This window comes from Mus caroli, unplaced genomic scaffold (genome assembly GCF_978045245.1).
Source record: "Mus caroli unplaced genomic scaffold, Mus_caroli_1 scaffold_6, whole genome shotgun sequence".
NCBI classification, from domain to species: Eukaryota; Metazoa; Chordata; class Mammalia; order Rodentia; family Muridae; genus Mus; species Mus caroli.
This window is the reverse complement of record NW_028227261.1, coordinates 21,834,736-21,861,529: the sequence shown is the minus strand read 5'-3', so window position 1 is coordinate 21,861,529 and position 26,794 is coordinate 21,834,736. Positions and strand designations below refer to the sequence as shown.

At 48.3% G+C, this 26,794-nt stretch overlaps 1 protein-coding gene across 1 annotated transcript; it reads left to right on the top strand.

Annotated features, from left to right (window-relative positions):
* The first annotated feature begins 1,992 nt into the window (after positions 1-1,992).
* Positions 1,993-21,188, top strand: Fuca1 (alpha-L-fucosidase 1). The gene is made up of 8 exons (XM_021161287.3): positions 1,993-2,411; positions 4,199-4,333; positions 6,784-6,921; positions 11,312-11,417; positions 14,196-14,396; positions 16,209-16,399; positions 18,437-18,536; positions 20,961-21,188. Exons 1-8 carry the CDS (start codon positions 2,059-2,061, stop codon positions 21,099-21,101), a joined length of 1,365 nt encoding a protein of 454 aa, XP_021016946.2. The 5' UTR covers positions 1,993-2,058; the 3' UTR covers positions 21,102-21,188.
* Positions 21,189-26,794: the final 5,606 nt, after the last annotated feature.

Below are 26,794 nucleotides of genomic sequence, written 5' to 3'. Positions count from 1 at the left end.
AAAATCAGCCTCCCTAATAAAGCCAGGCAGTCAACTCGGCTATACAGCCTCTCCAATGCTTCTGCAAGATGACAGTTTTCTCTGTGAAGGTCAACGGCGTCTCATTTTCTTCTTCCCAAGACAAATTCTGTGCATCAAAAGCCGCTGCAAATTCTAATCGCTATTTGGGAGGATCAGGGGAAGAAGTCGATTTGCCCACGCTTAGTGTTTTAGACCGTATTTCAACATCAACTTGGGGGAGGAAGAGACAGAAAAGAGACAGTGTTTCCTTATTACTCCTCAAAGGAGGAAGTGCTTGGTTCAATACCGTTTCCACAGCTGTGAATTCCTGCACCAGCTTTGGCCCACACTTATGTGGTCTTGGGCAACCCCCACCCTTTACCTTGTTTTGATTTCCTTCTCAGTAAATTGGGGATGGTGGGGAAGAAGATGCTCTCCAGGGCCATTAAAACCTCTCACTGCTCTAACACGCTGTGGTTATCTCTGCAACCATGGAGACCGTTGTGCCATATGGACCATATGACTTCTGGCTCGCATACTTCCTGAAGTTATGGGCACACACCATATACCATTGGGCGTGTGCTGACTGTAGAGGAATTAGGTGACTGGCCATATTAGAGATTTTCCCAGGGCAAGAGAGTTCTCTTGGCTCTCAATTTTTTCTGGTCCCACATGCCTCAGTGGTCCCCTGTGTGTGGGTCAGGCAAGCTTGTTTAGTGGTGCCAGACTGAAGCTCCGGCCTTCCGGTGTACCAAGCAAGTGCTGTACTTCCGGTGTACCAAGCAAGTGCTGTACTTCCTGTGTACCAAGCAAGTGCTGTACTTCCGGTGTACCAAGCAAGTGCTGTACTTCCGGTGTACCAAGCAAGTGCTGTACTTCCGGTGTACCAAGCAAGTGCTGTACTTCCGGTGTACCAAGCAAGTGCTGTACTTCGGAGTCAGGTTTTCTTCAGTTAGATGTTCACTAATCTCTCTGAGAGACCCTCAAAGTTTTTGAGGTGTAGCTCAGTCAGTAGAGTGCTGCATCTGCATGAGCAAATCTCTGGGTTCAAAGGTCAGTACTACCTAAAACCAGGAATGGCAGTGCCACCCCCTACCTGTAACCAGCACTCCTGAGGTACAAGCAGGAAGATCAGGAATGCAAAGTTACTGTAGCTGTAAGTTCGAAGCCAGCCTGAGCTGAGTTGAGACCCCCCCTTATCTCAAAATAAATTTAAGTTACAATTCTAAATTAAATTAAAATGTTTAGGGCTGGAGAGATGGCTCAGTGGTTAAGAGCACTGACTGCTTTTCCAGAGGTCCTGAGTTCAATTCCCAGCAACCACATGGTGGCTCACAACCATCTGTAATGGAATCTGATGCCCTCTTCTGGTATGTTTGAAGAGAGCAATGGTGTACTCATATACCAAAAATAAATAAATAAATAAATCTTTTTTTTAAAAAAATGTTTAAGTTCCTCGGAGTTCTTGTTAAGTTCATCGGACAAAAGATAGACCAAAATAACCACGTCTGCCCTTAATCTTTCAGCAGCCATTTCTCTCCCTCCGCATAAAGCTCCTTCTAACCTTGATATTTCTAAATCTCTTCGGCAACTCTCCAATCTGCTAAACTCCACCTGCTGGCTGGATGTATAGCACAGAGAACCCACGGCTCCTAAATAGTCACTAAATAAAACCACCTGGGTTCAGCCTTCCCCTGAAGATTGGTGCAACAACGTGGACTTCTCCCAGTTTTCCCCACACCATGGGTCTTTCCCACTTGCGGGGAACCCGGCATTTAAATCCTTAGGCGAGTCTACGGAATTTAAATTCAATAGACCAGAACCAGCAATGCCGCCTTAAGTCTTTCTCCTTTTCAATGCCAGAGGACGCTCCAGAGTCCGCACCTCAGACGGTCGGCGGGACCGCAAGCCTGACCCCGCCCCCTCTCCTTCCAAGCCAATCGTTACTCTTGGAGGCGGGGCTACTCGCCGGCGCTTGCGTGTTAAGAGGGGGGCGGTGCGGGCCCGGAAGCAAGGATGTAGGAGCTGACACTTGAGTGGTGGGCTGTGGACTCTGGGATGTTGCTGCTGCTGCTGCTGCTGCTGCTGCTCTTGGCTGCGGCCCAGGCAGTGGCCCTGGCTCCGCGCCGGTTCACTCCGGACTGGCAGAGCTTGGACTCGCGGCCACTACCGAGCTGGTTCGATGAGGCCAAGTTCGGGGTGTTCGTGCATTGGGGGGTGTTCTCGGTGCCCGCCTGGGGCAGTGAATGGTTCTGGTGGCACTGGAAGGGCGATCAGATGCCGGCCTACCAGCGCTTCATGACAGAAAACTACCCGCCCGGCTTCAGCTACGCGGACTTCGCACCGCAGTTCACAGCGCGCTTCTTCCACCCGGATCAGTGGGCCGAACTCTTTCAGGCTGCCGGGGCCAAGTGAGTGCGGGACGGGCGCGAGGCGGGAGCAGGCAGGCCATGGCCGGCGCTGCCTGACCTCGAAAGGTCCAGGACCCTACGTTCTGCATCCCGGAGGAAGGATGCTAAGAGAATCCAGCTGAGGATCAGTTAAAAAATAAATAAATAAATAAAATAAAATAAAATTAAGACAGGAAAGCACTGGGTGGTACACCTGTGCGGAGAGAGACTAGAATCAGGCTACATCGGTGTCTCGTTTGAGAGGTCCAGAACACAGCCCAGATTCCCGTCGGTGGCCCTGAGTTGTAGACCTGACCGGAAGCTTATAAAAAAGCGCCGCCTGACTTCCTTGTAGCCCTGTGCCTCTAAAGGGAGAAGGAAGGCTGGGAGTTTGGGGTTGCTCTTTGTTGGGGTCTCCCTCACTTCTCACTTGCTTATAGTAGAACTCAGAGGAGGAAGGGATTGTTTGGGCCAAGCCCTGCAGAGGAAGTGCATTTTGGGAGCCCTCTAAACCAGAGAAAATATTGGCTGATTTTGGACGCGGGATTTGGCCACTGTAAGGGCAGCCTCCCGCTCCTGGCTTAGTGCAGTCCTCAACTCTCTTCATTGATTCTTCTACCAAACTCCAACTTTCTAAAGTTCCCTCAGGACGTTAGGTTTTCTCCTCCTGAAGGGAAAGGCTGTGTATAGCTGGCACTTAGTATTTTGGCCAAGTAAAAGGCCTGAGGGAACAGAAATCTGTCTTCTTGCCATCTTGAGAGCCGCAATTTACAAAGTTGAACTCCAACCTTTTTCCAGACTTCCTGTTTAATGGACAAGGTAACTAGCCCAGAGAGAAGAAGGAGCCTGGTGTCCTAGACTGCAGACCTATGACCTGGAAGTGAAAGCTCCAGAAAGCTCGTGGGACTGGTGCACCCAGGCTCTGCAAGCCATACCCAGAGGGCGTGGTTATTTGCTTGTTGGGTGGGAGGGGATTTTATATTTCAGAAGGACTTTTTGAAAGAGGAAAGAGATGTATTGCAGGAAGGACTGTTTGTATGAGCGGAAGATACTGCCCTGAAGTCCAGGAGCCCCTACACCAGCTAGTGGTGAAATCTCATGTACATGCTATCTTTTCCTATAAAAGCAAGTGATATATTGAATGGACTGATTATCTCAACACTTACTTATTTTTTCAGTCCCAGATATTTGAGCCTTTGTCACCTTAAATGACAGGCAGTTCACAATATTGGTTAAGAAAACGAGCAGGTGGGGACTGGAGAGATGGCTCAGCGGTTAAGAGCACTGACTGCTCTTCCAAAGGTCCTGAGTTCAAATCCCAGCAACCACATGGTGGCTCACAACAATCATCTGTAATGGGATCTGATGCCCTCTTTCTGGTGTGTCTGAAGACAGCTATGATGTACTCATACATATAAATAATATAAATAAATAAATGTTTTTTTAAAAAAAGAAGAAAAGAAAAGAAAAGAAAACGAGCAGGTGCTTGTGTCTGCCTTTTGCTCTTGCCAATAGAACAGGGCACAGGGTTGACACAGGTTCATCACTTATTCCCAGAAGGGTTGAGCCTGAGAGCTAAATAGTACAGCATTTCTCCTGCCAGCCTCCCCTCTACCTCTGGACCTCCAGTGCCTCCATCCATTCTTGAGTCATACCTGCACGGGGATATTATCACTATAGAAACATCATCACGGTTGACATAGTGACTCACCCCAAGGGCCTATCCTTTCATCAAGACCTGCCTGGCAAGGCCATGGTTGTGGACATCACCCAACTCCTTTGTTCTCGTTTGGTTTTGATGCCTGCAGGTATGTCGTCCTGACCACAAAGCATCATGAAGGCTTCACAAACTGGCCAAGCCCTGTGTCTTGGAACTGGAACTCGAAGGACGTGGGGCCCCACCGTGATTTGGTCGGTGAGTTGGGAGCAGCTGTGCGGAAGAGGTGGGTGTCTGGACAGCTATCTCTTCCACCAACCTCCCCATCCAGCCCTCCAGAGAGCCAGCCTGGGTCTCCTTGTTTGTCTGCTAGGTCATTTAGCCAGAGATCAGATGGGCTCCCAGACTTTGAGTTTGAGACTTGGCGGTTTTCACAGGACCAAAGGTGATCCAAAGAAAATTCACAGTGGGTGGAGGACACCTGTCATAGACCGTGGTGTTCAACTTTGCAGCCTGAAAAGGACTTCCATGAGAGAACTTGCAATACAGAGCCTTCTCGAAGCCAAGGACTGGGTCCCACCTTTCTCCTCCATAGCCACCAGCATCCAACACCAAGCTGTTCAGACCTGAGGGCAAGCTCTGATGATGGCCGATCAAAAACCAAAGAGGGCAACACACAGCTGATTCTCCTCAGCACCCCTCAGTCTTGTCACTTAATGGGAAGTAACAAGCCAGACTGCTGCTAATTACTTGGGAGGCAAAGTAACCCAAGCCAGACAGAGTAGCCAGACATGATGGCACTTGGGTGGCAATAGCAGGAGGGTCAGGAGTTCAAGAATGACCTTAAGTATGTAGTGAGTTTGAGTCTAGCCTGGGCTAAACAAGACTACATCTCAAAAAGCCAAATACTACTACTAATAATAGAAATTAACTTCTCTATTAAGAGGTGGGGTGGCTTTGGGTTTTGCTGCTAAGGGTCAAACACGGGACCTCCTGTATATTAAGCGGCCGCTCCCGCACTGAATGCATTAGATACTTCTGTGTTAGTGACCACCACACCTGTTAAAACCAGCTTGAGGCAGGGAAGGTTGATTTTTCAGACCAGCATGGTGGAGCATCTGCATACACGGTGTGCACACACTGTGGTTGAGGCCATTCATTCACGTATCAAATGACTTGGGAGCAGCAGCAGGAACTAGAGGATATCCTTCAGGTGTCCCACTTCTGCCGGCATGTCCCCCTCGGAACAGTTCCATGGATCCCCAGAACAGCACTATCAGGAAAAGAATAAGCCTTCAGAACATGAGCCTGGGGGGGGACAGTGCAGATTCAAGCCTCAGCACCAAGCTCTGTCCCCTGCCACCAGTACGTATTCGGGTTTTAAACCCTCCTAGGTATGTTTGCCTTTAAGAAAGAAGATTGCACAGGGCATGGTGGCGCATGCCTCTAATCCCAGCACTTGGGAGGCAGAGGCAGGCGGATTTCTGAGTTCGATCGAGGCCAGCCTGGTCTACAGAGTGAGATCCAGGACAGCCAGGGCTACACAGAGAAACCCTGTCTCGAAAAACCAAAAAAAAAAAGGAAGATTGCTTTCTGCTATGACTCTGAGAGATAGGCTGACTGCCTGTTTCTGTAAATGGAGTTCGATTGAAACACAGCTTCTACACTGCCCAGGACTTTAAAAATGCATTTGCTGACTCCTGTTACCTGCTCTGGCCTGTGCCCCATGCTGCAGGTGGCCACTAACCCCATGATAAGTGTTCATGTGATCTTAAGTGTGGACTACACTTGGACTTTGGAAGTAGCTGCTTTCTTTTAGTTTGGTTTGGTCTTATGAGACAGGACCTTGCTCTAGATCCCTGAAGAGCTTGAAACTTGCTGTGCAGACCAATCTTCCTTCTAACTTGATGCAATCCTCCTGCCTCTGCCTTCCAGGTGCTTGGCTTCCAGGCCTGGCACCATGCCCAGCCTAAGCAGGCTGCATTGGTACCTTCTCTGTCAGTGGTTAGTCCCCAAGTTACATACTGAAACCACACACACAAACATACACACACACACACACACACACACACACACTTCAGTTCTTTCTTGCTGTGTTATTTTTCTTTATTGCCCGCACTCTAATGTTTGCACAGCACCATATCTTAACCATAAGAACTAAACATTTTTATGAGGCACGGTGTGACATTTGTACAGTGTACGATGAACAAATCAGGACAGATAGCACTTCTAGATCCTTAACGTGTCTTTTCTTTGAGTTAGAGGCCTTCGGTCTCCTTTCTCCTGGTTCTTTAAAGAAGTATTTAATACAGATGGGGTTGTAGCACAGGACTGAATGTTTGTCTAGCACAGATGATTCCCAGGACCATAAAAAATATAAAGTAAGAAGATGATGGTGGTGCACGCCTTTAATCCCAGCACTCGGAAGACAGAGGCATGGCATGTGGATGTCTGGGGCCAGCGTGGTCTGCATAGCTAGTCCCAGGCTGGCCAGGGCTACATATTGAGACCCTGTCTCAAAAATGTGTGTGTGAAATAAATTATTAAAATTAAATAAAAGATCTCAGATAGCTTAGGCTGGCATCAAGCCCACTTGGTAACCAAGGATGGCCTTTAACTCCTGACCCCTCTCTCTCCCCCTCCAAAGTGCTGACTCCAGCCCCAGCCTGAGTTTTCTTAAAGCAAATGGTTGTCCCTCTGCCTAATGCCAGCTGCTGCTGTGTTTTTCTGTTCAAGGAAAATACGCTACGGCCTCTACCACTCGCTCTTGGAGTGGTTCCATCCACTCTACCTACTTGATAAGAAAAATGGCTTCAAAACTCAGCATTTCGTCAGGGCAAAAACAATGCCAGAGCTGTATGACCTTGTTAAAAGGTAAGAAACGGGCGCCTGGGGCCCCACCACTGTAGAGTGCTGTTCCAGGGCTCCGGCTCAAGGCAGCTCTATGAAAACCAAGTACAAGACATCAAAATGATAAAAGTGGTGTTTATATCAATGCAAAGCTTGCTTCCCTCCTTCCCTTCCCCACCGCTCAGAACTTCTGGGCTGTGCTCACTTACTGATGCCACAGTCACGGGGACCTGGCTGGTGAAGTGTCAAAGCCAGAGCTTCAGGGCCTCTTCCCTTGCCATTGGGCCCAGTCAAGACCTCGGCGAGGTCACCATTCGGAAATCGACTGCTTGCAATGTGGAGTTGTTGCTAACTGTAGCTTTTGCTACCCCCACCTAAGCTCTGGGAACAGACTGCACTACCAGCTCCCCACCCAGATACCCTTGAATCTAGGGATAAAAATCACAGACACACGTGTTGCTCAATTTCAACTTGCCTTCTTGGCTCAATTGCTGGGTACTACTTATCTCCCGCCTGGAGAAGCAGGCCCTTATCAATACTCTTAACTCGGCACCTCTCCATCTGCCCTCAACTTAGTTGCTCAGTTACATCTCATCGCTGGTCAACTGCCTGCCTGTGAGAGTGGACCCACAGGCCTGAGATCCCACATGGCTGGTCACCTTTTCTCCCTCTGAAGCATGGTGATCTCTCTCTCTCTCTCTCTCTCTCTCTCTCTCACACACACACCCTCCCTCCCTCCCTCCCTTCCTCTCTCTCTCTCTCTTCCCTTCCCTCTCTCTCCTCTCCTCTCCTGGTGTCTGTCTCATTCTTCCAGGACCTGGACGTCCTGCCTGTTCCTTCCGCCCAGCAATTGGCCCTTGGCTTCTTTACTGATAGACCAATAACCAATTGGGGAACAAGACCTTAGCATAAAAACCACCCCTACAGCTAACCTGATTGGTTGGAAGATGAGTGGCTTCAGCATGCCACAGCTCACATGTTCAAGTCAGAGGACAATTTCGGGAAGTTAGTTTTCTCATCTACCGTGTGGACCCCAAGGATCAGCAAGCCCTTTCGCCCACTGCCCCTCTTGCTAATCCGTTCAATACTTTCTCCCTAGTTATATGTGGGAGCCACCCCTGCATGGGGAACCCTTGGAGCCCAATGGGGCTTCTTCGCCCCTGTAGCCACCCGCGGCCACGAGAACCAGGTTCCTGAAGGGGAGGCTGGGCCTGAATGGAGAGAAGATGGCAAGAGACCAAGACAAAGATACTGATCAAGGCCCAAAGTTTACTTAAAGAGTCTTGAGTTTATAAAGGGGGAAGGCCCATCCCCCACCAACGCCAGGTTCTTGATGCTTTGTCACCAAGTGGTTGCTTATTCAGGAATGTCTCAGGAAGACCAGTTCTGCCTTGTACCTGTCTTCCTGAAACAGGTAGCAGTGTCTTGGAGATAAGCTCAAAGGTGGCAGAACAATTGACCTATCTAGGTCAGAAGACTCCACCCTAGGTGGTCTCATTCACAGTGGCAGAACAGGTCTGAGCCAGCCTGCTCAAGGCTGGGGGGAGGCTACACGCCCTAACTCTCACTTTATATATTTTATTTTTGTTATTATGTTTGAATTTCTCTCTTTCTTCGGTTTTTCAAGATAAGGTTTCTCTGTGTATCTCTTGACTGTCTTGAAAATCACTATGTAGCCCAAACTGGCTTCAAACTCAGAGCTCCACCTGCCTTTTTGGTTTTTCGAGACAGGGTTTCTCTGCGTGGCCCTGGCTGCCCTGGAACTCACTCCATACACCAGGCTGGCCTCAAACTCAGAAATCTGCCTGCCTCTGCCTCCCAAGTGCTGGGATTAAAGGCGTGCGCTTTTCTTTTTATGGTAAGATCTCACTTTGTAGTCCTTGTTGGTGCTCCTGCTTCAGCCTCTGAAATGTGAGGATTTCAGGCTGAGCCTCCATTCTCAGCTAGCTGGCTGGCTGGCTGGCTGGCTGGCTGCCTGCCTGGTTGGTTAGTTTGTTCTTGAGACAGGATTTCCTTTGTAACCTAGGGATGGCCTCTAATTTCAGGCATCCCCTGAGTGATGGGATTACAGCCATGAGCCACTGTCCCAAACTTCTAGCCAGTCCCCTTGCATCTGGTTCTAGTCAGATGACTATCAGGACTGTTGTAAAACACCTGTGGAGGGCAGGACAAGTGCAGGTGTCTGGAGTTCTGAAGTCAAGTTTAGTTTTTGGGTTGTTGTTGTTGTTTTTCTTCTTTCCTCTCTCCTCCCTCTATAGTCTTATCTAACCTTGGCTGACCTCACATCTATAGCAGTCCTGCTGGCTCGGGATTTTCTGCGTACTGGAATTATAAGCCTGTGCCAGTGCCCCTAGCTTTTTTTCTTTTGTAAAGTTTGTGGCTTAGAGTAACTTGCTTAGTCTCTCCCTTGCTTTCTTCTTTATCCCTGAACTGGGGTTAGAAATCACAGGAGCTGACAAGGTGATGGGCATAGAGCCCCAGGGTGGCCTCTGATTTGCAATAACTCAGGTTCAGGTTCCCAAATGCTACCACACCTAGCTCTTTCTTTTTTAATTATTTTCTTGGTCCCTGACAAGACATGGGTCTTTCAACTTGCTGGGCAGTGCTCTGCCACTGAGCCACAGTCACGTTTGATTACGATGTGTCCGTGAGTACGTATGCCACATGAGCACGCGTGTGGAGGAGGTCAGAGGTCAGCCTGCGGAGGTCGGTTCTCTCCTTCCATGAGGATTCTGGAGGTCAGGCTCAGGTCATCAGGCTTGGCAGCAAAAGCTTTGCCAGCTCAAGGCAAGCCTCCCGGCCTGCCCAAGCACCAACCTCTTTTTCAAAGCTTAATTATTATTTATGGGTTGTTCATGTACACTGTGGGCAGCAGGTGCCTGAGGAAGCCAGAGAGCATCAAATTCCCTGAAATAAGCAGTTGGGAGCCGCCGTGACGTTGGGAAGCAAACCCAAGTCCTCCACAAGCAGTAAGCAGGCTCGCTCCCCTGAGGTGACTGCCAAGCCCTGGGAGCAGCACCCCTAATTAGTTACTGATTATATATAGTTCCTTTTCTAAAAGGGGCAGCAAAGGAGATTAGAGGAAATGGGCCTTAGTACCGCAGTTTATTATTATTATTACTATTGCTGTTATTATTACCCTTTAGTTTATTTGGGATGTGTGTGCATGCATGTGCCATGGTGTGCATGCAGAGGTCAGAAGACCACTTGCAGAGTCAGTGTGCCAGGGATTGAACTCGGGTTGTGAGACTTGGCAAGCAGGCGCCTTTACACACTGAGCCAGTTCACCAGCCCCTGCAGCTCTCCTTTTAATTAAAATTGTTACTTTTTGGGTTTTGGTTTTGGTTTTTGGTTTATTTTGTTTTGTTTTTCTGGAGACAGGGTTTCTCTGTGTAGCCCTGGCTGTCCTGGAACTCACTCTGTAGACCAGGCTGGCCTCGAACTAAGAAATTCCCCTGCCTCTGCTTCCCAAGTGCTGGGATTAAAGGCATGTGCCACCATGCCCGGCCCTAAAATGGTTACTTTAGCTGTTTGAGTGTTTTGCTGCATGTTTGTCTATGCTCTCCATGTACGCCTGGTGCCCACAGAGGCCAGAAAGTGGCATCAGATTCCCCGGGGGGCTGAAGGATGGGTGATTGTGAACCTCCAGTGTGGGTGTGGGAAATCAGATGAGAGTCTCAACTTCTCAACTTCTAGACGAGCAGCCAGTTCTCTTCCAGAGCCTGAGCCATCCACTGCTGACCCCACACTGCAGAGCCACCTCTTCACACCCTGTCTCTGAGGCTGTCTTAGTTAGGGTTTTATTGCTGTGAACAGACACCATGACCAAGGCAAGTCTTATATAAAAAAAAAACAACATTTAATTGGGGCTGGTTTACAGGTTCAGAGGTTCAGTCCATTATCATCAAGGTGGGAGCAAGGCAGGCATGGCACAGGAGGAGCTGAGAGTTCTATGTCTTCATCCAAAGGCTGCTAGTGGAAGACTGATTTCCAGGCAACTAGGGTGAGGATCTTATACCCACACCCACAGTGACACACCCATTCCAACCAGGTCACACCTATTCCAACAAGGCCACACCTTCAGATGGTGCCATTCCCTGGTCCAAGGATATACAAACCATCACAGAGGCTCTTTTAGACAGTGGTTGTGTTAGCAAAAAAAAAAAACCAAACAACAAAAAACGATTTCTTATCTCTTTAGTTTCTGCCTTGTGATTTTTATGGTCCTTTCCAATCAAGAGACTTCCTCTGACAAGCTAGGAGTGGAACTCATGACTTCACATGTGATAGGCAAGTGCTGTCCCTCAGAGCCAGACTCCCAGTTCTAATTTGTAAATATATGTTGTAATACCTGTCCGTAAGACGACTGGATACAGATTCTGATGGCAAACTGTTCTCGTCCCATGTGTTCCAGCTACAAGCCTGACCTGATCTGGTCCGACGGGGAGTGGGAGTGTCCTGACACGTACTGGAACTCCACCAGCTTCCTTGCTTGGCTCTACAACGATAGCCCTGTCAAGGTGGGTGGTTATCATCTACCTTACGAATTACTGGTTCTGAAAAAAATAAAAGGAGTGTGAATGAGCGCGCTGATACTTACCCATAGTCTCAGCTGGGGTAGGTAGGCTGTAGCAGGGGCATTCCTAGCAATCGTGCCTCTGTTCTCCAAGAGCTGGGATTATTATGGGTGTGAGGCACCACTCCTAGCTTTATGCTGGGTTTTATTTATTTATTTAGATTTATTTATTTATTATACGTAAGTACACTGTAGCTGTCTTCAGACACTCCAAAAAAGGGCATCAGATTTCGTTACGGATGGTTGTGAGCCACCAAGTGATTGCTGGGATTTGAACTCTGGACCTTCGGAAGAGCAGTCATCGCTCTTAACCACTGAGCCGTCTCGCCAGCCCTGTGCTGGGTTTTATAGGGTGCTTGGGTAACTGAGCCTTCCCTGTAACTGGCCAGTCCACAGGCTGCCAGTTTACACCTTGTGTTATGGACCTTGGACTGAATGACGGAGGTCTTGATCTCTGATAGAAAATGCCAAAGATTTTACAGGTTCCTGGTTTATAGATTTTAAAGAAAGATCTAAGTATAAAGCAGGTCGGGCCGGACAGTGGTGGCGCACGCCTCTGATCCCAGCATCTGGGAGGTAGAAGCAGGCAGATCTCTTAAGTTTCAGGCCAGTCTGGTCTACAGAGTGAGTTCTAGGACAGCCAGAGCCACACAGAAATTCTGTTTCAAAAAATGAGAGAGAGAGAGAGAGAGAGAGAGAGAGAGAGAGAGAGAGAGAGAGAGAGAGAGAAGCTTGGTAGCTGGAGAAATAGCTTAGTTGGTGGTAGAGCAGGTGCTTCGCATGCACCGGCCTGGGTGTAATCAGAGACACCAAAACCGGGAGCTGGAGAGGTGGCTCAGTGGTTAAGAGCACCGACTGCTCTTCTGAAGGTTAGGAGTTCAAATCCCAGCCACCACATGGGAGCTCACAAGCATCTGTAATGGGATCTGACGCCCTGAAGACAGCTACAGTGTACTTACATAGAAGGAAGGAAGGAAGGAAGGAAGGAAGCAAGCAAGCAAGCACTAAAACTAAGCTTGGATGAAGGTGGCCTGGTGGAGTCCTGTCTGTGGGGGTCGTATTGAGTAGTCATTACTAAACTCAGAAAATGGGTGGTGAGTGCCGGTGGAGGGAGGTGGCTCTCATGCTGGAGGCTCACTCACTCACTCACTCACTCACGGGAGGGCAGGCCAACAGCAGGGCAAGCCTGGCTTCCAAGGGTTTCCCGAGTCTCTGGGGACTCCCAGATGTGCAGTTCATCCCCAGGTAGTTAACACATGGTCTAAATTGTCCACATCTGTCTCCGCTCATCGTTTAAAGGGAAAACACTCTGTAACTCACCATGGCAACACTGCGTCTGCCTCAGTTACGTACCGTTATGAGTGAGTCGTTGATGGCCATCATCCAGACTTTGAGATGGACCAGATGTGGTGGTGCACGCCTTTAACCCCAGCACTCAGGAGACAGGTGGATAGATCTCTATGAGTTTGAGGCCAGCCTGGTCTACCCAGTGTGTTCCCAGGCCAGCCATGGCTGCATAGTAAGACTCTTATCTCAAGAAACAAATTAACCAGCTGGGTGGGATGGCGCACAACGTTGATCCCAGCACTCAGGAGGCAGAGGCAGGTGGATCTCTGTGAGTCAGAGGCCAGCATGTCTACAAATCGAGTTCCAGGACAGCCAGGACTACCCAGAGAGGTAGGTGCCTTTCCTCTGGGCTAGGTCTTCATGGGGCTGGGTCGTATAGTGCATGGGATGACAGCCCCATTAAGGAGAATCACAAAAGAAAAAAAAAAAAAAACATAAGCAAAGATGCATGCTCACACTAGGTGAATCACAACGACCAGGAACTACAGCACAAGGGCAGCTGATGCCCTCTTCTGGCCTTCTCGTGCACTGACATACATGCAGGCAAAACACCCACACAGGTTTTTAAATTGCTTATTATATGTGTATGAATGTATGCCTGTGTAAGTTTATGAGTAATGTGTGTAGGCAAAACCCTATAGAAGCCAGAACATGGCACCAGATCTCCTGTCAAAGAAGTATCAAGCACTCTTAACCGTTGCGCCATCTCAATTGAGTGCTGGAGAGGCCTCAGGCTTACACGGAAAGTGCTTTACCCTCTGAGCATCTCCTGGGCCACAGGCACTCTCCCTATATACACACTTAGTCCATGCATCCCTCTGCTGGGTCCCTGGGCTCGGGCACTGCTGACGATAGGGGCTGGATGCTGCTTTGGTTTTTGGTGGTGGTAGTGGTTTTTTTGTTTGTTTGTTTCCTTTTTTATTTCATGTGCATTGGAATTTGCCTCCATGTATATCTGGGGGAGGGTGGTGTGAGTTACAGATAGCTCTCTTCTTTTTTTTTTTTTCTTCCTTTTTTTTTTTTTTTTTTTTTTGAGTTGCCATCTGAGTGAATTGAACCTGGGTCCTCTAGAAAAACAGCCAGTGTTCTTAACCACCGAGCCATCTCTCCAGCCCTGGTTGCTGCTTTGTAGGAGGCACCGTCTTCTCAGTATCTCTGGTGTCTCTCACTGGGTAGCAGCACCGCCCTCACTGGGACAGCCGAAAAATGTCTAGAGTCCCACATGTGCCCTTTAGAGCAAGCGAGCACCAGGGGAAAGCACTCCTGTAGTCCTGCTCTTCCTCCTTCCAAACACACTGTTGCCGGATGGAGCTGCATCACATAAAGGAGCCAGGCGGTGCTGTGCCGATGACCCCCTTTCTCCTCCCTCTTTTAGGATGAGGTGATAGTGAATGACCGGTGGGGCCAGAACTGCTCCTGTCATCATGGAGGGTACTACAACTGTCAAGACAAATACAAGCCACAGAGCTTGCCAGACCACAAGTGGGAGATGTGCACCAGCGTGGACAAGGCGTCCTGGGGCTATCGAAGAGACATGACCATGTCGACCATCGCCAAGGAAAATGAAATCATTGAGGTAAGAGCATTGCCGTAGCTGTTTGCCTGTCTTTGAGCTGCCCCCTGACCAGGAGTCCAGTGGCTCCAGCCTGCTCGGGCCGCAGTACACGGAGACTGTCTTTGGGTTCTAGTGGGGTGAACAGACACCATGACCAAGGCAACACTTATAAGGACAACATTTAATTGGGGCTGGCTTACAGGCTCAGAGGTTCAGAACGTCCATTATCATCAAGGTGGGAGCATGGCAGCACCCAGACAGGCATGGTGCAGAAGAGGAGCTGAGGGTTTTACATCTTGTTCTGAAGGCAAGCAGGAGAAGACTGGCTCTCACGTGGTTAGGAGGAGGGTCTCATTGGTGACACACTTCTTTCATCGAGGCCACAGCTGCTCCAGCAAGGTCACAGCTTCTAAAAGTACCACCCCCTGGGCCAAGCGTATTCAAACCCCCTCAGAGACGAAGCTCTCCTAAGGACATTGTCGCAATCACTGAGGAAGGGGTTGGAATTTTAAAACTTGGAAACTACATCTCCTTATTTGTTTGGGGTGGGGGCAAGTGTGTGCCACGTTGTATATGCAGAGGTCAGAGGACAGCTTGAGAGTCACTTCTCTCCTTCCACCCTGAGTCCCGAGGATCAAACTTAGGTCACTCACCTTGCTGGCAAGGGACTTCACTGTCTGAGGTCATTGCCTTCGACATCTTCTCAGCCGCAGGGGAAGCTCTGTCTACAGAGATGTTCTTCTAGAACTTTCCAGAACTTTCTCTTGTCTTTGTGGAGTGTGTGTGTGTGTGTGTGTGTACACAGGTAACATAACATGTGGTAATGATTGTTTTGATGTCTTCGCAAGTGTGTTTGTGACACCCCGCGCAACCTCATTCCTCAGTTTCCATGCATTTGGGGGGACAAGATCTCTGACTACCCTGGGACTGGCCATTCAGCCAGGCTCCACTACTAACACACTGCAGCGAGCCTTCTGTCACTCCCCACGTCAGACATTACCAGCATGCACCACAACACCCAGAGTCTTTTGGCCATCGTTGGTTTTGGTGTGTCTTGTTTTGAACCTGAATTCTGAGCTCAGGTCTTCTTGTTCATAAAGCAAGCGCTCCCCCTCTGGGCCATCGTTGTCCCAGCCCCTCCCCAGGGGTATTTCAATTCACCTGTGAGTGGTTTCTGTTCCTTACTGGGTGATTCAGTAGGTGGGACAGCTCTCGAGGACTACACTGAAGAGTGCTCAGCCGGCTGCCTCGGTATGGAATGAAGTGCCATGTGTAGCTGCAGCTACGGAAAATCAAGAGGAGGAGGAGACACCAAAAGTCAATGGAGGGCTTCTTTAGGTGTTCTTTAATGGGCTCTCGCCTTTAAATTTTTCTGTATGTAAAATTAGTCCTGGGCTGCCTTGAGCAACAGTTGTTAGCGGTCACAGCAGATACCTTCTCTCCAGTGTCTTCAGAATGTCTCCTTATAATAGGTATTCTTTGTTGAGACTGAGTCTTCTGGGAGTCCCTGCTGGCCTCAAATTTGGTAGCCAAGGCTAGCCTTGAACTCCTGGTCGTCTTGCCTCTTCCCACCTCAGAGATTACAGGCATGGACTAGCACGCCCAGCTTCCCTTGCGTCGGTTTTGCCGAAGGTGCATATAATCTGTACTTAAACAACATTTGCTGCCGTACCCAGCTCTAAGGTGTAACTCACCCCCCACCCCATTTCCCCTTTGTGGTGCTAAGGATTGAAGCCAGGGATTTTTCTCTTAGTATTCGTAATGTCTGTGTGTTCTAGACACTGCCAGGCTTGGTAGTCACGCCCCAGCTTTTATTGTTTCTGCCTTCTTTAGGAATTGGTTCAGACAGTAAGTTTGGGAGGCAACTATCTTCTCAACATTGGACCAACTAAAGATGGCCTGATCGTCCCCATCTTCCAAGAAAGGCTTCTTGCTGTCGGCAAGTGGCTGCAGATCAACGGGGAGGCCATCTATGCCTCCAAACCCTGGAGGGTGCAGTCTGAAAAGAACAAGACGGTTGTGTGGTGAGCCCTGCCTTCTCTTGTGGTTAGGAGAATGACTGATGATAGCCATGGTTCAGTTCAGAGTGACAGTAAATTCTTTAGTCAAAGAATTAGTAACAAGCGATAGCTGATAGATAGATACATACATACATACAAACATACATTATAGATACATAGATTATAGGTAGATTGATTATAGATAGATGGCAAAATATCAAACTGAGTACTTTAAACACCCAACCAAAATCACTTGGGGAAGCCCTTAAGGCTGGAGTTCCTGACAGGGAGTCCTGGGTAGAGCAGAGTGAGACTTCTCACTAAACAAGTAAGTGAATGATGTCATCATTCTGAGGCTCACGAACACCAGCAGAAATCAACTGGGGAAGCTGGGGCAGTCAGCTGGAGTTTCAAGTGTGCCTTGTCTCCTCGGATGAGCTGCCCATGGCTGAGCCTCTGGCTTCCTGACCCCCCCACCCGCCACACACACACACATGGGTGCTTTGTATCAGGGACAATTGAGAGCCCTGTTGGAGATGGCTAACCTAGCTGTTCTCAAAAACTCAGGGGTTTTGCTTCTGATCTGTTCTCTTTCCGTTCCTGACACGGAGTTAGGGGGCAGCCTAGCCCCTGATAAGAGGCCTCAGGACACTTTGAGACAAATATGCTTGGGTCCAAAATGTGGTGGAAGGCGCCCTGCTTCCAGAGCCAGCTTCTAAGTGAACTCAAACCACACAGGACAGCCCATCAGTGTTGTACTTCATATTTCCGATGTGGGCCAGCATTGGCCTGTGGCTGTTGTGGACCTGGCATATCCTCAGGTCCTTGCCTGGCTACTTGCCTCTTGCTAAAAGATTCATGTCCCAGCTGGGTTCTGTCTCCACCCACCCTGTGCAGAGCTCCACCCTAAATTTTTCCTATTTGTACACGGACTTCTAGATCTCATTATTTGACCTTGGACCTCAGTTTCTTCAATTGCAAAGTGTGTGATGGTACTTGGCCTCCTAGACTCGCTTTGAAGACTAGTTACCATCGTCTGTGTGAGGACCCCGCGGGGCGCCAGGCCTTAGCAGGGAGCCTGGTGCCACAGCAGAGTGCCTTTGTTCTTCTCTATGAATGAATTTCTGTGAGCTGGTTGTTATCCTGTCTTTGAACATGGTGACCTCTCGGGCCAGGGGATGTGCCACCTTTGTGTCACCCTTGTGTGTTCCACTTGTTTCACCCTCTGTTGTTTTCTCGTGGATCTGGAGTTGAGAAAGTTTCAATACCAAGTTCTGTGGCATCAGCTCCTAATGAGTGCCATGCCTATGTGTAGGTCCTTGTTTCACCATGCTGTGTAGGCTGTCCCCCACCTCCTGGGGACAAGCTGACCTCCTGCCTCAGCCTCCTTAGTAGCTGGGATTCTATGTGTGCATCACCACACCCAGCAGAAGGTTTTTGTTTTTGTTTTTGTTTTTTTTCGGTTTTTCAAGACAGGGTTTCTCTGTGTAGCCCTGGCTGTCCTGGGACTCACTTTTTAGACCAGGCTGGCCTCGAACTCAGAAATCCGCCTGCCTCTGCCTCCCGAGTGCTGGGATTAAAGGCGTGCGCCACCACTGCCCAGCTTGTTGTTTGTTTTTGAGATACCATGTAACTGTGTGTAGACAGGCAGGACTTGAACTCACAGATATTTATGTACCTGCATCTACTTCTTGAATGGTGCATGGACCACCTTTAATGGCTACCACTAGGCTGTCTTGCTTTTCTTTCTCTTCTTTTTTGGGGGAAAGGGGGAAGCAGCAAGCTTAAGGCTAGTGAGGCATCAGGGAAAGCTCTAGAAAATGAATTGCCCAAGGGTTAATTTTAATTTTTCAACAAACCTTAACAAAACCCAATGAAGGGATAATAGAAAATCCCAAAGAATTTTCCAGACCCTTTCCTTCCTGAGCACCTTACTGTACTCCCTAGTGGTCATGACAAACACCAGGGCTTTGATGGGTGAGCTATCTAACAGGGATGTGAGGGAATGTCAGGGATTACAGCTGGACTCAGCCGTGGGCAGTGATGTCTCTTTGTTCCCAGGTACACCACTAAAAATGCAACTGTTTACGCCACTTTCCTGTACTGGCCAGAAAATGGGATCGTGAACCTCAAATCCCCCAAAACGACCTCGGCCACAAAGGTAAGGAGACTCTGTCAGTCCCTCCTGCCACAGACCTGCCCGGGCCTTCACGGCAGGACCCAGCACTGCACGAAGGCCAGAGACCGATCATCTCTGGTCTTGTCACTCTCACTCACTCTACTTCGGTCCTCAGTATAAATATCGTCTCTAAAAACTACCTCATACAACCAGCAGGCAGAGCTGTTAGAGCAGGATAATTGATCACATGATTTTCTAAATGCTTTTACATTCCAATAAGCTCATGGTAAGTCTACGGCAACAATGCATGTCATAAATCGATAAGACTTGAGGTCTAAGGGCGGGATTGTCTACATGTCCTCCCATGAAGGCTAGTGTCTCACTAAACATCACCTGTCACTAGCCCCTAAGTTCATTAATGTCACATGTTAGCACAGCTTTGTCAAGAGACAAATTATCTGCCTATGTCTTATTATTTTGAAGGTTTGGATAGATAAACGAGTCAGTAGCTGCTGTTCTTGCACCTAGAATAAATTCTCCATGCCCAGTTTGTGACCTGTAGTTACCAGATAATGGTGTCACAGCTAACCTAGAAGGAATGTTGTCCTCCATCGTAAATTTGTTCCACGCTTGCTTTTTACTTCTAGTACAATTAGCCCATGACACATGAAGATTTACAGAGCTCTAAGTGCAGCTTTTATTCTATAGAGGACTTTAAATTACTTATATCAACTTAGAAACCCTGTAAAATCATTAGGAATTATGGAGTCATTAATTCATCTGTCCAGCATTACTATATGAAAGTACATCTTCATGTTGGCCTGCAGAAAGTCTGCCCAAATAGGGTGGGCTACTGCCCAGGAGTCCTTAGGCTGTGTAATAGTGACAGGAAAGCGTATCAGCAGAGAGAAGCAATCCCGGGATGAAGTCTCTTAAGGACCCTGCCTGCTTGGAGCCCACCCATTGCTGGCCGTGCAGAATGACGAGCTGCTCCAGGAAACACTTGCCAGCCTTTCGCCTTTCCTACATGGCTCCCTGCACCCTCCTAAGGTTTAGCATGCTCTGGTTTTGTTTTTCATTTTTTTTACTGCTGGGGATAGACCTCAGGGCCTAGGCATGCTCAGGCAAACATTCCACCGCTGAACTACAGCCCCAGCTGTTGGTTTTGTTTTGTTTTGTTTTTAAGATTTCTTTATTTTATGTATATAAGTACACTGTAGCTGTCTTCATACACACCAGAAGAGGGCATCGGATCCCATTACAGATGGTTGTGAGCCACCATGTGGTTGCTGGGAATTGAACTCAGGACCTCTGGAAGAACAGTCAGTGCTCTTAACCACTGAGCCATCTTTCCAGTTCCCCAGCTGTTACTTTTTTTTTTTTTTTTTGGTTTTTTGAGACAGGGTTTCTCTGTGTAGCCCTGGCTGTCCTGGAACTCACTCTGTAGACCAGGCTGGCCTCGAACTCAGAAATCCGCCTGCCTCTGCCTCCCGAGTGCTGGGATTAAAGGCGTGCGCCACCACGCCCGGCCAGCTGTTACTTTTTAAGCTGAGTTCTCTATGTAACTCAGGCTAATCTCAGCCTGTGGTTCTCCTGTGTTGTATCAAGTATTTAATCTCAATTGGGGGTTTCTACCCCACTTTTGATCATTCAGTTCCCAGATAAAAGACAGAAACTTTCATATTTATAATAAGCCTTTAGTGCACTAGAGCTGGGCAGATATCTACCCTCTATGCTATTTTGTCTACTTTCCCATCAATAACCCCCGAGGTATAACTTGCCATTTCCATCTGGTCAGCCCTCATGGCTATGTTGTTGGGTTTTTTAAAAATATTATTTATTTATTTTTATTTATACATGAATACTGTAGCTGTCTTCAGATACACACCAGATCCCATCACAGATGGTTGTGAGCCACCATGTGGTTGCTGGGAATTGAGCTCAGGACTTCTAGAAGAGCAGTCAGTGCTCTTAACCACTGAACCATCTCTCCAGCCTCATGGCTATGTTTTTGTAACTCCTCTCTCCACCTGTGGTCCTGCCTTAGACCCCAAACCCGGGAACCAAAATCCCACCTACCTCTCCTCTGCCCAGTTATAAGCTGTTGGCATCTTTAGTCAACCAATAGTTTTAAATTAAGGAACAAGGTCACATAGCATTACTTTATGTCTGTACAGATTCTCTCATCCCTGGAGGCCACCAGGCCTTGGGGGCCAGTAGTTAGCATTACAGTACATAGCAAAAGACCAAACCTCCACATTCCTGTCTCCTCCCAGTGCTAAGATCACCCCGTGCCTGGCTAATGGCAGGCTTTTGCTTCTTCCTTCCCAGTTCCTTCCACAAGAATGTCCCACCCGCCTGTCTTTGCTGTTCTGTCCCAGCACAGCTTTCCCCCCACCATATCTGGGGCACAGTCTGCTCATCAGTGAATAACCGGGTGATCCCCTCCACTTTTGCCTTCTGCAGATAACAATGCTAGGGCTAGAAGGAGACCTGAGCTGGACCCAGGATCCACTGGAGGGCGTCCTCATCTCTCTGCCACAATTGCCACCTACTGTTCTGCCGGTGGAGTTTGCATGGACTCTGAAGCTGACAAAGGTGAACTGATCAAAGGAGTTCAAGGACAGACTGCCCCGGGCGGTGCTTTTCTCTTACAGAACCATCCGTGCAATAAAGTAGCTTCCCTCCCTTCCACCCAGTGGTCGATCTCCCAAGCCGTTCTAATGGATGGGCGAGCCGTTGCTAGCATTTCTGGTGGGTAGAAAGACCTGGCCAGCTCAGCTGAGTCACCCATGCCTTCACTATGATGAAACTTCCCTCTCTTCTCTGATGACCTACCTGATAATGAGCCAAGTCATCCTCTTGCCTGTGGGAGCAGGTCAGAGAGGTCTGGCGAGCTCAACCCCCTCTGCCTTATTGGTTGGTACCAGTCCCGCAGAGATGGACCAGGTCCCGCCCTCCGGGCTTGCCAGGCTGTCAGAAGTTTGCCAAGCAAGCCAAACGCTCTGCCACTGAGCACGTCTTCAGAGATACCAATGAAAGTAGGCGATGCTGCCTTGCCTTTAAAAAAAAAAAAAGATGGAAGTAAATTTGTATGCCAGATTATTTCTACCACAAGCATGTGATGGGTTTCTTTCCGTAACTTAGGTTACAGCTTTATACTCATTTTCTGGTTTTCTTGTTTGTTTTTTTTTTTTTTTTTTTTTTGTTTTTTTTTTTTTTGGTTTTTCGAGGCAGGGTTTCTCTGTTTCCTTGGCTGTCCTGGAACTCACTCTGTAGACCAGGCTGGCCTCGAACTCAGAAATCCGCCTGCCTCTGCCTCCCGAGTGCTGGGATTAAAGGCGTGCGCCACCACGCCCGGCTTTGTTTTTTTTATTAAGGGAGATTAAAAAAAAAAAAAGTGGCCTGGAGATAGAGCTCACTTGGTACCATGCTTGCTTGGCATACACAAAGCCCTTGGTTCAGTTCCTGGCACTGCATAAACCAAGTGTGGTATGCATGCCTGTGATCCAACAGGATCCGAAGCTAGTCCGGCCTGTCTATATAGTGAGCTCAAGGCTGCCCTAGGCTGTATAGACTGTCCAGAGGAAGGGAAGGAGGAGAGAGCTAGCTTGTTGGGTCTCTTTAATGCAGAACACTGTGTGTGGTCCTTGGGGTTTCTCTCTCATTCTGGTGTCTGTCTTTGACAACTACCAGCTCAACCTGTGCGTCACTGTGTACTCAGGAATTTATGTGCAGAGGGCATTGGATCCTCCAGAATTGGAGTCACGGACAGTCCTGAGCTGTCATGTGGGTGCTGGGAACTGAAATCGAAGAACAGCCAGTCAGTGCTCTTAACCACTGAGCCATCTCTATGTAGCCCTGGCTGGCCTTGAACTCAGAGATCCTCACCATCACTATCTGGCTTCCCTTGTTTTTAATTTAAAATATATGGTGGCTGAGTAATTTGGGTTTATTTTTATTCTTGTTTTGATTTTTTGAGACAGGGTTTTTCTGTATAACAGCCCTAGCAATCCTGGAACTTGCTTTGGAGACCAGGCTGGCCTCGAGCTCAGAAATCCGCCTGCCTCTGCCTCCCAAGTGCTGAGATTCAAGGCGTGCGCCACCACTGCCTGGCCCACCATGAGATTTTTTTTTAATTAGGTATTTTGCTCATTTACATTTCCAATGCTATCCCAAAAGTTCCCCATACCCTCCCCCCCACTCCCCTACCCCCCCACACTTCCACTTTTTGGCCCTGGCGTTCCCCTGTACTGGGTTATATAAAGTTTGCAAGTCCAATAGGCCTCTCTTTCCAGTGATGGCCGACTAGGCCATCTTTTGGTACATATGCAGCTCGAGTCAAGAGCTTTGGGGTACTGGTTAGTTCATAATGTTGTTCCAACTATACCACCATGAGATTTTAAGCATTACCTATGTGCTTGAGAAAACCAGGAAGGCGGGGGGGGGGGGGGGGGGGGGGGCGGGCGGGCGTGGCTCAGCAGGGGGTCAAGGCTTGTTCCCAGCATGCACATGACAACTCCAGTTACAGACACAGTGTCTGTCGCCCTCTTCTGGTTGCTTTGGACTGCACACATGGAGCACAAACATAAATGCTGGCAAAATACCCATAAACAAAATCAAAATACTTCATTAAAAAATAGTATGGTGGCGCATGCTTTTAATCCCAGCACTTGGGGGGCAGAGGCAGGCGGATTTCTGAGTTCAAGGCCAGCCTGGCCTACAAAGTGAGTTCCAGGACAGCCAGGGCTACACAGAGAAATCCATGGTGTGTCCTGATCTAGGTCTCATGTCACTGAGATCTCATGGTATGAGCTCCTTGTGTTTGTCTTCTATCACTTAGCAGGTTCGTTTACATTGTGACACGCCCCAGTTCCTTCATTCTCTTTATGGCTGAACAGTGTTCATGGACATTTGAGTTGCTTTCAGACATGTCTAATCCACAGTCTGGGAGCCACGTATGTCCCAAGGTTGTCACGAAGGTGGCCCAACAGGAACCATATGCCTAAGCATAAAACCATGGTATCAGTTCCTTTCTTGTCGCTCTGATAAAAACCACCGACAAACATAACTTGAAGGAGAAACATACAGCATGAAGTCACTGTTCCAAAAAAGACAGTGGTCTCATTTGGGAACATAGCTGAGTCACAGAGCAACTGTTTAAAAGATTAGGGTGAGGGGGCTGGAGAGATGGCTCAGTGGGAGGTCCTGAGTTCAATTCCCAGCAACCACATGGTGGCTCACAACCATCTGTAATGGGATCTGATGCCCTCTTCTGGTGTGTCTGAAGACAGCTACAGTGTAGTTTACATATAATAAATAAATCTTTAAAAAAGAAAGCAAAAAGAGGAAATGAAGGAAGAAAGAAAGAAAGAAAAAGAAAAAGAGAAGGGAAGAAAGAAAGAGAAGGAAAGAAAGAAGGAAGGAAGGAAAGGAAGAAAGACAAGAAAAGAAAGAAAGAAAGAAAGAAAGAAAGAAAGAAAGAAAGAAAGAAAGAAAAAGAAAGAAAGGAAAGAAAGAAAGGAAGAGAAAGAAAGAAAAGCAAGCAAGCAAGCTGAGCGACCCGTTAGGAACAAATAAGCAGTCTTCCATGGCCTCTCCTGAGTTCCTACCTGGACAACCCTTCATGAGGCTACAACTGGAAGCTGGAACAAGCGCTCTCCTCCCTGAGATACCTAGTGGCGTCTTCATTTTTTATTTTGTTTTGTTGTTCTTAGGTTGGTTTAGGGGGTTTTAGTTTGGTTTTTTGGGGGGGTGTTTCGTTTTGGTTTTGGTTTGGTTTTTTTAATCTAAGAAAGAAAGGAAGATGGGAAGAGAGAGAGAGAATCACTATTTTTTTTAGTTGTCTTTTTGAGGTAGGATCTTACTCTTTAGCTTAGGTCTGTGTGGAACTCGGCCGTGTAACCCAGGCTAGCCTCAAACGCTTGCCGGATCTTCCTGCCTCAGCTTCAGAGTGATGTGGTTTAGAGGTTCAAGAGTAAGTCCATTTGCTCTGCTAATTAAAGAATTAAGAGGCAGTGGAGACGAGTTGCCAGGAGTCTTTGGAGGTCCCAGTGGAGCCTCATATGATGTTGGGGAAGTCAGGGTCCCCTCTTGGGGTTCTCAGTTTCATTAATAAAATTTAAGAACAAACACAAACAGAGTTGTAAGCACAAAGAACTAACTCAAACCAAAGCTGAGGGCAGTGGATTAGTTTGAAAGAAGCCTAGGGCAGATGAGCTGTACACCCCACAGCTTCCTGGAAGGAAGGAAGAGGATGGAGAGGAGACTGAGCCAGTGCTAGAGAGAAAGCAGGAGGCAGCCACAGCCTAGGGACCGGAACCCAGTATAAAAGGACAAGGAAACCCGGACTGTTTGGGAGCCTCCCTGCAGCTTAGGCTCTGAAGCAGCATCCGAGAGCCAAGAAATGGTCCTGCCAAAAAAGAGGAGGAAGGGACTGTGGGAGGCGACTACACCTCTCAAGTCAGGGGCTTAGACTAGATCCAGTGGAGACTAGACCTCATGGTGGCTTACAAGGCCAGTGGGGACTGCATTAGGGGTGGGAATTCTAGGAAGGAAAACAACATCTTCCTAGGAGTGTCCCCTAGCCAGATCCTGCCACACTGGCTAAACCCTTAAGGGCCTGTCTCCACCTAGAGGTGGCTGCTTTCTTACAGTGGGATTGCAGGTGCAGGCTGCCATCCCAGGCCTCTTGGCTTCCAATGTAGCTAGATGTGAGGAGCCATTCCAGGCTGTAAACAGGCCAGCCGGATGGAAATCTGCTCCAGGTAGTAAACAAGCCCATGTTTGGTGGATGGCCCGCCCTTAATCCCTGATTGGCTGAGCAAGCCTGCCTGGTGAGGTGATGTGACCTGTGGTAATCGGTGGGGGCGTGGTTGTGGCTGGAGTGGAGAAAAACACGTGTAACCAGAGAGGCTTGGGAATTTTTTTTTTTTTAAAGATTTATTTATTATTTATTGTATGTAAGTACACTGTAGCTGTCTTCAGACACTCCAGAAGAGGGAGCCAGATCTCGTTACGGATGGTTGTGAGCCACCATGTGGTTGCTGGGATTTGAACTCTGGACCTTCGGAAGAGCAGTCGGGTGCTCTTACCCACTGAGCCATCTCACCAGCCCGGCTTGGGAATTTTTAAGAAAGAAGCTGCCTGAGTAAAACTGCTTTAAGAAGAACCAGTGGTTGCCTCTTTCTTGCTGGTGAAGTGGGATGCGACAGCTAGGTTTTGTTCTCAGTATCATTTCAGCCCTAAGAATGCCTTCTGTTCCAGCGTGTGCATGTGTGTGCCTGCAGGCACGCCAGGAATCACATCTCAGGTGTTAAATTGTGGCCTCAGGTGTGCTTTACCCACTGAGCCATCTAACTGACCCCATTCTATTTTTGAACCTTTGTTTATTTGTTTGTTTGTTTGGAGACAGGGTCTTTCTTTGTAGTCCTGGCTGGCCTAGAACTCACAGAGATCCTTCTACTTCTGCCTCCAGAGTGCTAGGATTAAAGATATGTGCCACCAGGCTGAAGAGATGGCTCAGCGGTTAAGAGCATTGACTGTTCTTCCAGAGGTCCTGAGTTCAATTCCGAGCAACCACATGGTGGCTCACAACCATCTGTAATGGGATCTGATGCCTTCTTCTGGTGTCTCTGAATACAGCTACAGTGTACTCGTCATATATATAAAAAATAAATAAAATCTTAAAAAAAAAAAGATATGTGCCACCAAGCCCAGCTCCAATGAAAACAAAAGAGTCCCATGTAGCTCAGGCTGTCCTCAAATTTACCATGTAGCTGAGGCTAGCCTTGAACTCCTAATCTTCCTGCATTTAGCTCCTAGGTGCCGATATTGCATGCTTACACTCTGAGCAGGGGGTTTATAAAGGGGAAAGGCACAACTTTGGTACTTCTCACTGATGTAGCTATGATGGCTGTTAGCAAGCATGACAGGATATGAACTTTAAGTAAGAATAAGGAGGCAGGTGGATTTCTGAGTTCGAGGCCAGCCTGGTCTACAGAGTGAGTTCCAGGACAGCCAGGGCTACACAGAGAAACCCTGTCTGAGAAAAAAAAAAATAGGGAGCCAGGTGGTGGTGGTGCATACTTTTAACCCTAGCATTTGGGAGGCAGAGGCAGGTGGATCTCTGAGTTTGAAGCCAGCCTGATCTACAGAGTGAATTCCAAGACAGCTAGTGATACACAGAGAAACCCTGTCTCGGAAAAACAAAAACAAAACAAAGACCAAAAAAACAGGGCTGGTGAGATGGCTCAGCAGGTAAGAGTCCGAAGGTCCGGAGTTCAAATCCCAGCAACCAC

What these genes read in the sequence shown, in the direction of transcription:
- Fuca1 (XM_021161287.3), top strand. Translation starts at nt 2,059, where the DNA reads ATGTTGCTGCTGCTGCTGCTGCTGCTGCTGCTCTTGGCTGCGGCCCAG. An exon ending in TTTCAGGCTGCCGGGGCCAA is followed by an intron (nt 2,412 to 4,198) that starts GTGAGTGCGGGA and finishes TGATGCCTGCAG; the next exon opens with GTATGTCGTCCTGACCACAA. An exon ending in AAGAACAAGACGGTTGTGTG is followed by an intron (nt 16,400 to 18,436) that starts GTGAGCCCTGCC and finishes CTTTGTTCCCAG; the next exon opens with GTACACCACTAAAAATGCAA.